The sequence below is a fragment of the Eumetopias jubatus genome, unplaced genomic scaffold, assembly GCF_037043125.1.
Source record: "Eumetopias jubatus isolate StellerSeaLion01/CBP00866 unplaced genomic scaffold, mEumJub1_p1.0 scaffold_4, whole genome shotgun sequence".
Lineage (NCBI taxonomy): Eukaryota > Metazoa > Chordata > Mammalia > Carnivora > Otariidae > Eumetopias > Eumetopias jubatus.
This window is the reverse complement of record NW_028274810.1, coordinates 78,092,022-78,105,989: the sequence shown is the minus strand read 5'-3', so window position 1 is coordinate 78,105,989 and position 13,968 is coordinate 78,092,022. Positions and strand designations below refer to the sequence as shown.

Here is a 13,968-nt window from a genome sequence, read left to right as displayed (position 1 = left end):
GTCGCGAACGTATGTCGTAGACCGCAGTGCCTTCTGGGTGCGGTAGTCCTACGTGTGCACCGGCGGCCGGGCCGCGGAGCTTCCTTGTGATTGGATGCTATGGGACCCTCCTAAGACGGCGACTTCTCATTGGTCAGTCTGTGGCAGTTTGAATTTGGTGGCGGCCGTCGCACGTCCGGTTAGGCACGGAGCTGCTCCCTCCCCTCAGCTGGAGGGGCGAGGTTTTTCTCAACCCGTTTCGTGACACGCAGGTACGTGCCTCGCGACTCCTTTATGCTCGGGTCTGCAAGGGCAGGGCCCCCCCATTAGCCCCGTGGGGCGCCCGTCCGCCCTCTCCCGCTCCTCCGCGGCCCCCTTAATCTCCCTCCCCAACCTCGGCCGCTGACCCCCCAGTGGCTGCATCCCCCGCTCCCCTCAGCCTCCACCCAAGCGCCATGGCTCCGGCTAGGAAGGGCGGCAGTCGGGTGGCCAAGACCAACTCGGTTCGGAGCCGGAAGCTGGCTTCCTTTCTTCGGGACTTCGACCGTGAAGGTAGGGGGCGGAGCCCGGGGCGATCGCGGGGTGCCGGCGGATTGGGGTGCGGGCAGCACGGGTTCCAGGCGCCGTTCACCCGCCAGTGACCCGTGTTCTGTCGGCTTGGCCCTCTCGCAGTGCAAATACGATCCAAGCAAATTCAGTCGGACAGGCAGAACCTCCTCAAGGAGATGGATAACCTGTACAACATCGAGATCTTGCGGCTCCCCAAGGCGCTGCGCGAGATGAACTGGCTCGACTACTTTGGTAAGAGCTGCTCCTGTTTCCCCAGGCCTCGGCCTGGGGCGCCTCTGTGGTCACCTGAGTGAGGTCTTCAGGATCACTTTAAGGAAATTGCAGCCTTACCGCTTACCCCGCTCCTTATCTCACTTCCTTGCTTTACCTTTCTGCATAGTACTTAACGTCATCTACCCCTGCAGGTAGGCGAACGTCTTCTGTAAAGGAGCAGATAGCAAATACTTTAGGCTTTCTGGGCTAGAGGGTTCTCTATTGCAGCTACTCAACTCAAGCTGTTATATGTCCAGAACAGCTGTAATGAATGGGCAGGTATGTGTCCCAGTAAAATGTGTTTATGGACACACTGAAAAGTGAATTTTGTGTGAATTTCATGTGTCACAAAACACACACTCTCTCTCTCTTTTAAATACTTTTGTCCAATCATTTAAAAACAAATAAATGAATAACTTGGTTTGCTACCAGAGCTCAGATGGGAGGATAACCCCCAAGCAGTGCTTTCTGCATCTTATGGAAACTGTCAACTAAAAAATGAGCAAATCAAATTGTGAAGTGCAAGGACTCTATTCTTTCTGGCCAGAGAAAAATTGCAGCCTGTTCTCCACTCCCTTGTTAAATGTCCAAGGACATGCAAGAGGCTTTCATTTCTGCTGGGTTACCCTTTTCCTATTTTCCTTATTATTACCCATTTCGTAGGCTCCTTCCTGAATAGAAATGCGCATTCTATTCAAATAGATATTTAATGATTCTTTGACTTGCCCTTTTATTTGCATGTTTCTACAAATATTCATTGAGCATGTCTCAGTCACAATGCTAGGGGCTGAAAATGCTTTGGGAAATAACACTGATGTTGCCTACCCTGAGGAGCTTATGAGTTAGTAGAGGAGGATCCTTTTAAAAGTGCACACGTGATTATATAGTCAAAATTATAAGTACCAGAAAAGGGAAAGAGTAGTAGTCAGTAGGTACATTTATATAGTGCTTCCTATGCCAGACAGGTATTATCCTGAGTGTATTGCATATGTTAACTAATTGTATGTTCATAACAAAGGTATTCATTGTTAACATTGTTCCTCTTTTGTAGATGACAAAATTAAGGCACAGAGAGGTTGGTTACTTTGCTCAAGGTCTCATAAGCTAGTTAGTAGCAGAGTGTATTTAAACCAGGCATTCTGGTTCAAAGTGTGAATTCTTAACCGTTCTACAGGACACTATGAGAGTTTCTGAAGTAGGCTTAACCGAACTTTATTCTACATCTACAACTTGCACAGACCTCTTCATTCAACACACATTGGCTACATACCTACCCCATGCCATATTTTTGTCCGAAACTGTCTTCAAGGAATTCAGTTCAAGGCAGGGTGGACACTTAAACAGCTCTGAGTAGTTGTTGGGTATGATGAGGGTGAGCAACTAGCTCAGCACTTCGGCGCAATCTGTTGTGATAGAAAAATAAAGACTTTTGGATTTGAACTGAGTTTTGAGAGATGAATTAGAAATTTGTCGGGCGCAGAGGAGCATTTCTGGTAGAGGAAATAATAAGTGCCAAGGCACAGAGTCATGAGAGATGGCGGCACATTTGGGAAATAAGGACTTGGGTGTGGTGGGACCTAGAATATGTGATAAGGCGGCCAGCCAGATGTGGAGAAAAATTAAACAAGGTTGTAAAGTTCCTTGACTGTTGAAGCCAGGGCTTAATCTGGTCCAGTTCTAGACAGATAACGGGTTATATCAGGGAAGATGGTTTATCATTAAGATCTGAGAGTAACTAAATAAAATGTTCTTTTTAAAGCCCTTGGAGGGAACAAACAGGCGCTGGAAGAGGCAGCAACAGTAAGTGATCTGTCCTAATTTGGAACTGTGGTTAGTTTTTAAGTTTAATCCTGTCACAAAGTCCAACCAGAGGGTGCTTACTATGGAAGCGGTTTCGCAGGGGACATATCCTGTTTTTGTCAACTGAAGATCTATGGTGGTCAAATGCTGAGTCCGTGAAGCCCAAATACTGTCAAGTTCTACAGAGGGAGGCAGTTCTGTTATTGGCCGGTTCCTTGTAGCTCTCTGCCCTGACCTCTCAGGCAAAGCAGAAGCCTCAAGCCCAAGTCCCTCTAAGCCCCTGGGTCATTACCTAATGGCCTGGTCTGCTAGGTGTCAGAGACCCCAAAAATCTACATTCTTCTATGCGTTATTAGAATCTCTTGGAATCTCAGGGTTTGAAGGGACCTGACTACCAAGGATTCATAGTAGCATGGAATAGCAGATCTCTACTGGCCTCAGAAGTTACAGGTGTTTCAGAGCCAGTTGTTCAATCAGGAAAAAGAGAATTTGGGGGTGAATATTGTAGGAGAGGAGTGGGGATCACTGAAAAATAAAATCAAGAGCTAGTAAAACATTCTTAGTTCTGGCTTTCTCTTTCTTTGTAATATGTTCCTGCCTCCACCCACCCAGATCTAATGTTTCAAAAGACTTACCTCTGAGGTGAATTATACTCATTAGCTAATACATCACCCTCTTTTTTAATTAATCAGACATATAGAACTACAAATCAGAGAGCTTCTAATGTAATATGAAATAGCCAGTATCATCATACCAAGCTGAGAGAATTGTAGCCTTAGCTAATATGATTTAGAACTCAGGAAAGGATTGATACTTTGGCACAAAAGTTCATAAAGATTAGGTATGTGGCGGTCTCCCAAGACCACTTCCAGGAAGACTCAACAGGGCTCAGCATATAGTCATACTCATGGCTATGATTTATTACAGTGAAAGGATACAAAACAAAATCAACAAAGGGAAAAGGTGCCTGAGCCCCTGGGTTCAGAGGAAACCAGGTGCAAGCTCCCAAGAGTTCTCTCCCAGTGGAGTCACATGGGACACCTTACTTCAACACATGTGAAATGTTTTCTATCAGGAAAGCTTATTAGAGACTCAATGCCCAGGATTTTTATTGGGAGCTGGTCACATAGGCATCTTCTGCCTAGCATGTACCAAAATTCCAGACTTCCAAGAGGAAAGCAGGTATGCAGCATAAGCCATGTTGTTTGTACAAAGCTTAGGCCCAGAGACCCACTCTAACCAGGGAATGGTGGGAACCCTAAAATCCAAGTTCTCATGCAAGCCACCAGCCCATCCGTGCAAACAGGCCCTTCTGTGGATATCCATCTTAGGCCTGTTAACTCTTCTGCACGAAGGTGATCAGTGGCCTGCCACCACCGATACCTTCATAACATGCCAGTTATTTCTAGAGATGGCACATAGTTGGCCACTATCTATTCCATCAGCCATTTCAGACCTCGCTAATCTCCTAGAGCTCTGTTTCTTGCTAAGATTGGACAGCCTCAGGATGCTCTTCTGAGCACTTACCAGTCTGGAGATGAAACCTGTCATCCCTAGTCTATAACAACTCTTCTGATATTTACATGTGCCCTGCAAGGAAAGGCATAGAATCATGCCTGCTTGTGGCTATTCTCATTCACATAGGTAGTCACCACTGGGAACACATTTAATTAGAATGGCAGCGACTAGAAGCCTTTTTGAAGGGCCCGTGGGTGCAACAGAAAACCTTATTGACTCTAGACTGGAAAAAAGTCTACTACAGCACCAATTGTAGATAATGTGAGTCATTAGCAACTTGTATTGTTTGCCGATGGGACATAATGAAGTGCAACCACTTTGGAAAATGATTTGGCATAATAGGTGGAACAACCCTCCAGTGCTCCATCCCTACAGCCAAGAGAGAACTTGGGCACATGCATCAGACACATGTAGAAGATGTTTGGAGTAGCAAAAGACTGTTGACAGGAGATTGGAGAAATTCATTGTGATAGAGTCACACAGTGGGATGCTACATGGCATTGAAAAACAAATGAACTACAACAACAAATAGTGGTCAGAAGCAAAACCAAATAAAATATTATTTAAGCACATATATGTTTGTTTAAAAAAATGCAACAAAACACACACACACTTTCTTTTAAGCAAATGGAATGATAGTGGTCACCTCTGGAGGAAGACAAGGATATAGAACAGGGAAGAATACGGAGCTAGAAGCAAGTAATCAGCAATGTTTTAGCTCTTGGGTTGTATTGTGCATTTATAGGAGTTCACTATATCATGTTATGACTAATACATAACAGTCTTTTGCATGTAATAAATAATGTTTTTGAAATTAATTGTTTTGAGTCTTAAACTATTCCCCATATTTGATGGAATATGCCTGGTGTTTTCTGACTGTGTTTGTCATAGGCCGACCTGGATATCACAGAAATAAACAGACTAACAGCAGAAGCTATTCAGACACCCTTGAAATCTGCCAAAAGTGAGTACTTTTTAGAACCCCTTGTTGAACTGGGAGAGTGGAGGCCAGGTGGTTGGCTGGCTGCTCAGAGGCCTCAGTGGTGGGGCCTCTTCCCTCTAATGCCTGGTCCTCGGTCTTGCAAATCCAAGAATGTGATTTTGGCCCACTGCATTGAGTTAATTGTATGCAGGACTAATAGTGCGCAAGCTCCCGGCCAATGTGGGAGCAAGAGTGAGAGTGGAAGGAGAGGGAAAGCTGTGTGGGAGCCATGACTGCCATCAGCTGCTCCAGTTAAAGAGGTTGGTGGGCCTGAGAGGCATTCCAGAACATGGTGGTAAGGCCCGCCGAGGCAGTCCCATGTGATCAGAAGGGTTGAGAGAGAATTGTGAAAGGGCCGGTATCCTCCAGGCGCCCCCCACGTTCCTGGATTCAGTGCCCTGCTGCGGAAAATCATCTCTCCCGCATGCCCCACACGCTGAGAAATGCTGTCCTAGAGGGAACGTGTTTGGGAAGCCCGGTTGTAATTGGTGAGCGTGGAACCAGGACAGGATGCGCTCTGTTACAGACTTTATGTCACTGTCATTAAGCTTTCATAGCTCAGTGCGTCCACATCTTGCGAGGACAGGCCTGACCCAGGGCCTGGATTTTGGGGCTGCCCTGGTCAAACCAGGGCACTTTTCCACTGGGTTGGGCCAGAAGCACTGTCCAGTTCTTATTCCATCTTGCTTCCCATCCGAATGGCCTTGTAGCGTGAGGAGAGCGTGAGGATTTTGCTTTGCCGGTGTCATGTCCCAGTGCCGCCTCCATGAGGCGATGACATGATTGGACTCAGGTGTTCCTGGAGCTCCTCCTAGTTACAGTCTTTTAGTTCACTTTGGCTTATCTCCACATTTAGGTAATACCGGTTTCTTTTCTGGATTCCACAAGTTTTGCTCAAGTGCTGGTGGAGGGGGTCTTCTGATTTCATCCCTGGGAACAGACACACCAGGACCCGAGTCAGCCAACAGTAAAAATTGTTTTTGTGCCCTCTTGACCACTGGGCTTTGATTACATTATAAGCTACTTCCAAAAAGAGAAAGGAAAAAAAAAGATAAATATATAATTTAATGTGTCAGGAAGTAAAAAGCTAAAAATTTGTCTCGTCTGATCCCCCACCCCGCTCCATGATCAGATGCCTGAATTTTCTCTGTGGACTCCCTGCTCAAGATTGGCTGGCTAATGGTTGTACAGATTAGCAGTGAGACACTAACTTTCATCACTAAACAGCTGCGGTGCTTAGAAAGTTTTTTCTAATCTATGTAAATGATATTTTATTGTAATAAATAAACTTTTTTTAAAAAAAGTATTTTATTTATTTGACAAAGAGAGACACAGTGAGAGAGGGAACACAAGCAAGGGGAGTGGGAGAGGGAGAAGCAGGCTTCGCATGGAGCAGGGAGCCTGATGCAGAGCTCCATCCCAGGACCCTGGGATCATGACCTGAGCTGAAGGCAGACGCTTAACGACTGAGTCACCCAGGCGCCCCTGTAATAAATAGTTACTTCTTATAACATGTGTCCAGTACTGTCCAAAGGGCTTTATGTTCATTCATTCCACAGACACTTAAACACTTACAGGCACAATTCTAGGGGAAATGAAACAAGAGTAACAAAGATGCTGTTCTTGTGGAGCACATCCCAGGTCTCATAATACCCCTATGAAGTGACTACTCCTTTTTATAGATGAGGAAACTGAAGCAGCACAGTGAAAGCCCCATGACCTGGGCAGTGCTAGGACTGGGCCTCACGCTCAAGTCTAGCAGAGTCCAGCGTCTGCGCTCTCACCGGAACGCTGGGCATCACATGGGCTTCGTTAACCAGTCTGGTTAGTTTTCTCTGTCTAAACCCTCTTTAAAAAAAAAAAAAAAAACTCATCTTGTTTATATTCAAAGTCTATTTCTTGATTACAGCCTAAGATTGCATATGTTTTATTTCCTGTAAGAAATGTGAATGCATGAAAGTTTATTCCTATGAGAAAGATCACTTTGTTAAAACTGTTTCTTATAGCACGAAAGATAATGAAAGTGGATGAAATGATAGTGGAAGAAGAAGAAGAAAATAAGAACAGGAATCTTCAAACTGCAAGAGTAAGTAGGCACTCGGGTTTGGGGCTAGGAGCTGACAGGAGACAAGGAAACAAAAATACCTAACCTCCTCTTGCCCAACCCCACCCGCCAGAGTTCACTGTTTAGTAGAGAAGAACCCATTTAAATGGCTCATAACAAAAGCGATCAGAGAAGTGTGTATAAAGCATATAGAAGGCAGAAGAGGAAGCTATCAAATTTTACCTCCCTGCTTAGGGTACACCCAGGCCTTTAAAAGTGAGGGAGATTTCACTAGCTGGAGAAGAAAGGGAAGGGAAGCCCAGGAGGAGGTAGGAAAGTTCCTTCAAGTTCCATTTAAGGAACAGGGAGCTGTTGGGGATGACAGGGCTGTAAGCTGTGGGTGATCTGCGTACAGGAAGGCCCAACGATGAATGGCCTTGTGTGCCAGACTCGGAAGTTTCCATTTCATCAGGTTGGTCATGGTGAGTCACAAATGGGAGAGGGGAAAAACCGGAGACAAGGAAGCCAGTTGGGAGGCTGTTGTAATTCGTAAACTGAGGCCCAGATCCTATACACAGAGAAGGGATGGTTTTGACAAATGTGAGCAGGACCAGTGGAGGAAGGGAGGAAGCGGGGATGACTGATCTGTCTGTGGCTTAGGCTCGCCTCATCTGTGGAAGGCGGCCCACAGGAGGAAGAGCAGTGCTGGGTTCAGGTGAAGGCGAGCAGCCAGGGTGCCAATTACTTGACATGTCGAGGGATCTATCCTTTTCTGAAATTTCAGCCTGGAGCTCAGGAAGGAGTAGGAGATAGAGGCACACTGACACCCAGCGTGGGCGTCCATGAGGTTGTGCAGAGAGGGCGTGGAGGGGGAGGCTGAGGATGGGCACCTGGGGGGAAGCTGGAAGGAGGGGCTCATGCGCAGCCTGTGCAGGGACAGCCAGAGCAGCAGGGAAGATTGGGCACCCCGGGATGGCCTGAGTGACCTTCACAGCAGCATTTCATGGGGGAGCGGTGGGGGGTCCCGGCCAGGCTGCAGTCAGTTTAAAAGAGATTTACCTTTAATCTTGGCCAAAACCCTCTACTTTGAAGACCCAGGTGGTGGAAGTCCTTAATTGATCGGTCACATTCCGTATTACTTAAGCCACTTACTTCTGGGAGATAGAGCGCATGTTCATCAACCCCAATTTCCGGAGTGGGTCCCCCTCCCCTCCTTTTCTTACTTACCCTTTACCCTCCCTCACTTTCCCCTTTTTGGGGCTTTTTATAACCACAGTGTCATTTGATTGTGAATCCAGGTCAAAAAGTGTCCTCCGTCCAAGAAGAGAACCCAGTCCGTACAAGGAAAAGGCAAAAGCAAAAGGTGACGGGTTTTCCAAACGTCCGTGTGTGTTTTGGTGTTATTGGAGAGCCCCATCCCTCATGGCAGAGACGGGGGTGAAAGGGTTCTTGTGGCTTGAACTTGAGTCTCCAAGCTGGACGGGCCTCTAGAAATGATCTGACCCAACACGTTCTCCAGTTCTGCCCACGTCCTCTATCCTCCCCGACTTTTTTTGTTTGTTTTAATGCCACCAGGGAGAGTGAAGACCAGAAACCTGTCATAAGTGCTGCAAATTTTGTTCATTTGCCTGACAGCCCACGTGCAGAGCTCCCCTGTGGCCAGTCACAAAGTGGCTTTCACCTACCTACTATAGTTGTTTCTTCAAGTGTTCCTCTTGGTCCTAGTCAGTTAAGAATCACCATCGACTTGAACTAATTATGCTGGGCCCTGCTAAACCATTTGGGATGGGGCCCGGAGGCCACATCTCAAGAAGGTTAGAATGTAGTGGCTGGGATGTGTGTCTGTGAAGGAGACTCTCCCTGAGCGGTGGTGGGTGCCTCGAAAGAGGACAGGAACTCTGGCTGAGGGGCCTGCAGGGTGTCAAGAGGCTGTCTCCTTCCTCCTGTTCCGTTAGCCTGACTGAGAGGCCGGACTCTGGAGGCTGACTGCCTAGCTTCAGAGTTCTGGCCCCACCTTCATGGGCTGTGTGATCCTGGCCAAGTTGTTTGACTCATTATGCTCGAGTTTCTGCGGCTGTAAATGAGGATCACAGCCATGTGTCCCGGGTTGTTGGGAGGGCTGCACGAGTTAGTGTACATGAGGCTCTCGGAACGCAGCCACATGGTCAGTGCCCTCCATGTGGGACCTGTGCACCTAATGGCCTCTTCTCACCTGCAGGTCAAGCCATTATAACACTATCACCCCAGCTGTGGGCCGGCTGGAGTTGTCTATGGTGAAACCAACTCCAGGCCTGACCCCCAGGTTTGACTCGAGGTGAGTAATGGGGGCAGCGCCTGCACCTGGGTGGGAGCCCAGCAGTTCACCTCAGTCCATAAGAGGGGCATGTGGGAAAACACTCAACTCCTTGGCCCGGCAAGCCCTCTTGGAAGAGGGTAGCTGTCTGGGCTTCCTAGTGTCTGCCTCTCCCCTGAGTGCAGGCTCACCTGTTTTCAGTGACAAAATGAGTCTATTTGATGAGAGGAGAATATTCTGCCTCTGAGGACTAGGAGGCCTCTAGTGACTCTCGTTCTGCCTCTTCTGTTTCTGACCAACAAAAATATTTTTTCAAAATGGGTAGGTACTCTCCTATACCCTCGGTAAGAGTGAGAATGGGCACCACATCACACCAGGGAGACTAGTGTGACCCAGGCTGGAAGCCAATGTCTTCCACCAGGCTGGTCAACTGGATAGGAAATGCTCTGGGGCCATAAAGAAGCAGTTCTGTATGTGCTGATGGAGCAGCGTCATGACCACGGGTGTCTCCAAGCACGCTGCACGACTGTGTCCTAAATGATCCCATTTGTGTCTATATACAGAGAATGTTTCTGGAAGGCATAAGGAATTGAAAGTCGGGATCTCTGGGGTGAGGAGAGGGAGGAAGACTTCTTTTAATTCCCACTCTTGAACTCTTTTTTCACATGTGCATAAAGCAAAGGACATTTAGAGAAAAACAGGTAGCAGGATTTTAACTGTCTTGAGAAAGTTTATTTGGGAATTAATGTAATGATGTAATCTCTGAATCCTCCTTTTTTGACCCTGGAAAATTCCTCTTGCTGGAAGCACTTAGCCACTCTTGGAAGTGCATTAACCATAGTTTATTTCTAGCTCTGTGGATGGATGGATGACTGGTGTCCATGCAGAGCTTGGGACCTAAGATTTCCATGGATAAGAACTGACTTTGGCTAGATGCGTGTTTAATCATTACACGCTCCCTTCTCCAGCTGTGTGTAGTCATTATCGTTTAAAAAGACTTTTTGCCCTAAATTTAGAACTCGCCTTCTTAGAAATGCAGGATTTGAAAACTACAGCTTGAGGCCAGATGGGGGTTGGAAGAGCTCATGGCGCCTTGTGTCACTCACTCTGCCAAGCCATCTTGACAGAGATCTTCCCACTTCGCAGGGTCTTCAAGACCCCGGGCCTGCGTACTCCAGCAGCCAGAGAGCGGATCTACAACATCTCCGTGAATGGCAGCCCTCTTGCCGACAGCAGAGAGATTTTCCTCACAGTGCCAGTGGGCGGTGGAGAGGTGAGCATCTCACAGGGAGGCCAGCCCGCCACGCACAGCTCCCTGGGCATTTCTTTCCTTGGCCCATCACCCACTCCTCACCCCCACAGTCCTTTGGGTCACATGGATCCTGATGTGCACATTTCTGCGGGACTCCGAACCAGTTTTCTCACCCCGGCTGGAGGCCCAGGCTGGGATCCTTGCCTGGCTCCATGTTCCGTTTGTTCATCAGCTAACATTTGGCCACCTGCCTTATGGCAGGCCCCAGGTGTAGACGACATGATTCCTGCTCTTGAGAAGCCGCTCAGTAGTCGAGATAGGTTCACAGTCAAGTCTAGGGTCACAGGACACGTGCAGTAAGGGAGATACTAAAGGGAGTGCAGAGGAAGGCAGCATCAGGGTGTGTGCTCTAGGAAGGGGAACATGAGCTGTGTCTCCCACTCCGGGTAACTTGGAGGGGTTCTGACTTGGGCTGAGCCCAGTTGCCCTGAGCTGGGTAGAGCAAGTTGCGGACCTCGGGTCCTAGGAGGGAAGGAAGGTGTATCTCAGATATGTCTGCAGGGCACGTCTAAGCTAATGTCCGTGCCCTTAGTCCCCGGGTGGGCCAGCCACGGGCCAGTGAGAACACTGACGTCATTACCTCCTAACTGCCTCGCCACTCCCCGCTCCCCCTGCCCAAAAGTGCAGGATATCAAGGGGACCCCTGGGGCACACTGAGGCACTGGGTGCAGGGTCCTGCCTCAAGGGACACGGCAACTGAACCACTCTACTCTCCACACAGAGCATGCGATTACTGGCGAGTGACTTGCAGAGGATGGACATCGCACAGCTGGACCCAGAGGCCTTGGGAAACATCAAGAAACTCTCCGTGAGTCTTGTAACCCTCCGCACAACGGGATACCTCCAACAGCTTGCTGTCCCTAGGATTGTCTTTTTGGCCTGGGCTTCACACTTAGCATTGTGCTGTCGTCTTTCTCCCAAGGAATTTTTAGCAGCACTTCTGTCGCTGAACTGATGTTGCCTTTCAGTCTGTCCCGGGGTGCCTGCCGCAAAAGTTCCACAGCAGAATCAAAATTCTGCCTCGTTCGGGCAGTTGGTGCCATTATGCGAAGGCGTGATCGACTGCCAGGGAGGGAAGCTTCCTGGAGGGAGGGGCTTGTTCCGAGGAGTCCCACAGAATCAAAGAAAGCGCTGGACAGCCAGGCCCCTGGAGCCGTGGGACCTTCGGTGACAGGCGTTTACGGAGCCCCATTCTGGAGCGCCGGCTCCCGTAGCGCCTCTGTCTCTGAGGCCCCCCCATGCGTGCACTTCTGTGACACTCCGTCATCCCTCCCTCTCCACAGAGAACCCCCTCCACGCCCCGGTGCGTTCTCCTTCAGTACTGGCTTGCACGCGGCTTCCGGCAGCCACACTCCCAACCCTGACGTCGCTGCCCTAATGCCCAGCACTGACTGTCCAGCTTCTTGGCTCCCCTTCAATCCTCAGGAGGGGAACTGAGTTGGTTCAGCTTTGGTCAGATGGGCCCCCGTGGTCCAGTCAGTGCCGTCCCAGGTGGGGGATGGGAGCCCTCTGTGCAAACCTGGCTGCCCCCGGCGCCCCCCCTCAGGGGGTCTGGGAAGGGTACATCCAGGGGAGCCAGCCCCGCGCCGAGGTCCCACACATACCCGGCCACCCAGATCTGGTGACGTTCATCCCCTTAGCTGCACCACCAGCCCTGCCGGCTCATCTGAGGTCTTATTTTACTCCTGTGTTCAGACGAGAAGTGGGGTTTCGGGCCAGTTCATTCGTTTGGGGTACAGAGAACGGAGGGCTGAGCTCACTCAGACTTGCCAACCCCAAATCCAGTGTCACCCAAGGGGAGTCTCTAAGTGGCTACCAGGCAGGCATGGCCAGTGCTGTCTTCACTCGGTGACCCGCCTCTTCCCTTTGTAGAGCCGCCTCGCCCAGATCTGCAGCAGCATACGGACTCACAAATGAAGTTGCCGCGCCGAGAAGCCAAACCTGACTCGATGGACCCTCAACGGGCACTTCCAGGCCTCTGAGGAGACCTCTTCCCTTCCGGCTGTTTGTTTGCGTGTGAAGTTCCAGAGCAGGGAGTGGTGTTCCTCTGGGAGAATTTGGGAAGTGGGGAGACACGCTGCTCCCCCATCGGTTAGATAAAGCTTTGTTGCTCACGCCTCCCAACCCCACTGCCTGCTGCATCCGTGCAGCCGAGATTTCCTGTCATTCTCCCGGCAGAATTCTCCTTCCTGCTCTCAGAGCTGCCGCCTCTGCCTTGTGTAACCCGGCATCCTGTCTGTCCTCCAGTGGCAGTGGCGTGGGAGCACCTCAGGTCCCCAGGAAGACTGCCCGCTCCCCCTCCTCAGAGAACTCTCTGCATCTGCCATTTCCGCTCCGTGTTGCTCGAGGCTGGGAGTTTTAGGCTCAGAGAAGTGAGAGCTCTCTGAGGGGAGAGGACGGGTCCAGGGAGCTGGGAGGAAGCATACAAATGGGGACAGGACAGCAGAATGGGACGTGTCCCAGCAGCGGCCACAGCTGAGCCCATCTCAGCCCGGCGGCCCCCATCCCTGCTTTCCGCTGTGGTGGATACTAAATGGGGCTTCGGGATCGAACACCCGCTGTGCCCAGTCGTTTTTTCCAAGCTGATTGTGGAACCGCGGTTTGTATTTATCCCTTTACCGAAGACCAAAAACTGGTTTGGAGGCAGCTTCCATGTCTGGCACCTCTACCTCTCTAGTTAGTAGGAATTTGGGTAAGAGCATTCTAGGGCTTAGCTTAGTCTAGGGTTTTATGTGACCAGCTGCAGAGGAACTATCTCTAAGCTCTCCATGGTCCAGTGGTCCCTGCCAGGTCCACAGACTTTGCAGAGAACACTTCCCTCTTATGGGGTTCATTGGGGGGCAGGTGTAAATTGCCTGGTGGCCTCATTCCACGTGTTTGGCCTGTGCCCCGGGCATCAGCTAGTTACTCCATACCTCGGTCCCTGTGCCCCAGCCTGTACCTCTGCCCTGGCGAATCATGAGATGTGGTCCAAAAACATGGGAACTGGGAGTTCACTGTGTCCTCCTGTGTGGCTGTGTTCTACTCCGTGTCACTTTGCTCTGTGACCCGCCTAGCAATCCAGTCCTGTAGCTGTATTCCTTGTTTCAAGTTGTTTTATTCTCCCTTTCCTGAAACTTGTGCTTATCGTGTTCCCGATTAATGGCATCTTTTAAGCTGTTGTAATCAGGGCTACTGAAAGGTACCCGTTTTCAATAAATTGTGGGTTTGTTTTTAAA

The 13,968-nt window shown here is 49.5% G+C and overlaps 1 protein-coding gene across 2 annotated transcripts; it reads left to right on the top strand.

The window, feature by feature from the left end:
* Positions 1 to 155: 155 nt before the first annotated feature.
* Positions 156 to 13,968, top strand: CDCA8 (cell division cycle associated 8). Of its 2 annotated transcripts, none has more exons than XM_028113826.1 (11): positions 156 to 251; positions 419 to 531; positions 652 to 780; positions 2,561 to 2,601; positions 5,011 to 5,083; positions 7,108 to 7,187; positions 8,444 to 8,508; positions 9,364 to 9,459; positions 10,585 to 10,711; positions 11,472 to 11,558; positions 12,623 to 13,968. In XM_028113826.1, exons 2-11 carry the CDS (start codon positions 435 to 437, stop codon positions 12,665 to 12,667), a joined length of 840 nt encoding a protein of 279 aa, XP_027969627.1. In that variant the 5' UTR covers positions 156 to 251; positions 419 to 434; the 3' UTR covers positions 12,668 to 13,968. The 2 variants fall into 2 exon arrangements, with proteins under 2 accessions (XP_027969627.1, XP_027969626.1); XM_028113825.2 differs by having other exon boundaries at positions 394 to 531.

What these genes read in the sequence shown, in the direction of transcription:
- CDCA8 (XM_028113826.1), top strand. Translation starts at nt 435, where the DNA reads ATGGCTCCGGCTAGGAAGGGCGGCAGTCGGGTGGCCAAGACCAACTCG. An exon ending in GAACTGGCTCGACTACTTTG is followed by an intron (nt 781 to 2,560) that starts GTAAGAGCTGCT and finishes TTCTTTTTAAAG; the next exon opens with CCCTTGGAGGGAACAAACAG. An exon ending in ACCCCCAGGTTTGACTCGAG is followed by an intron (nt 9,460 to 10,584) that starts GTGAGTAATGGG and finishes CCCACTTCGCAG; the next exon opens with GGTCTTCAAGACCCCGGGCC.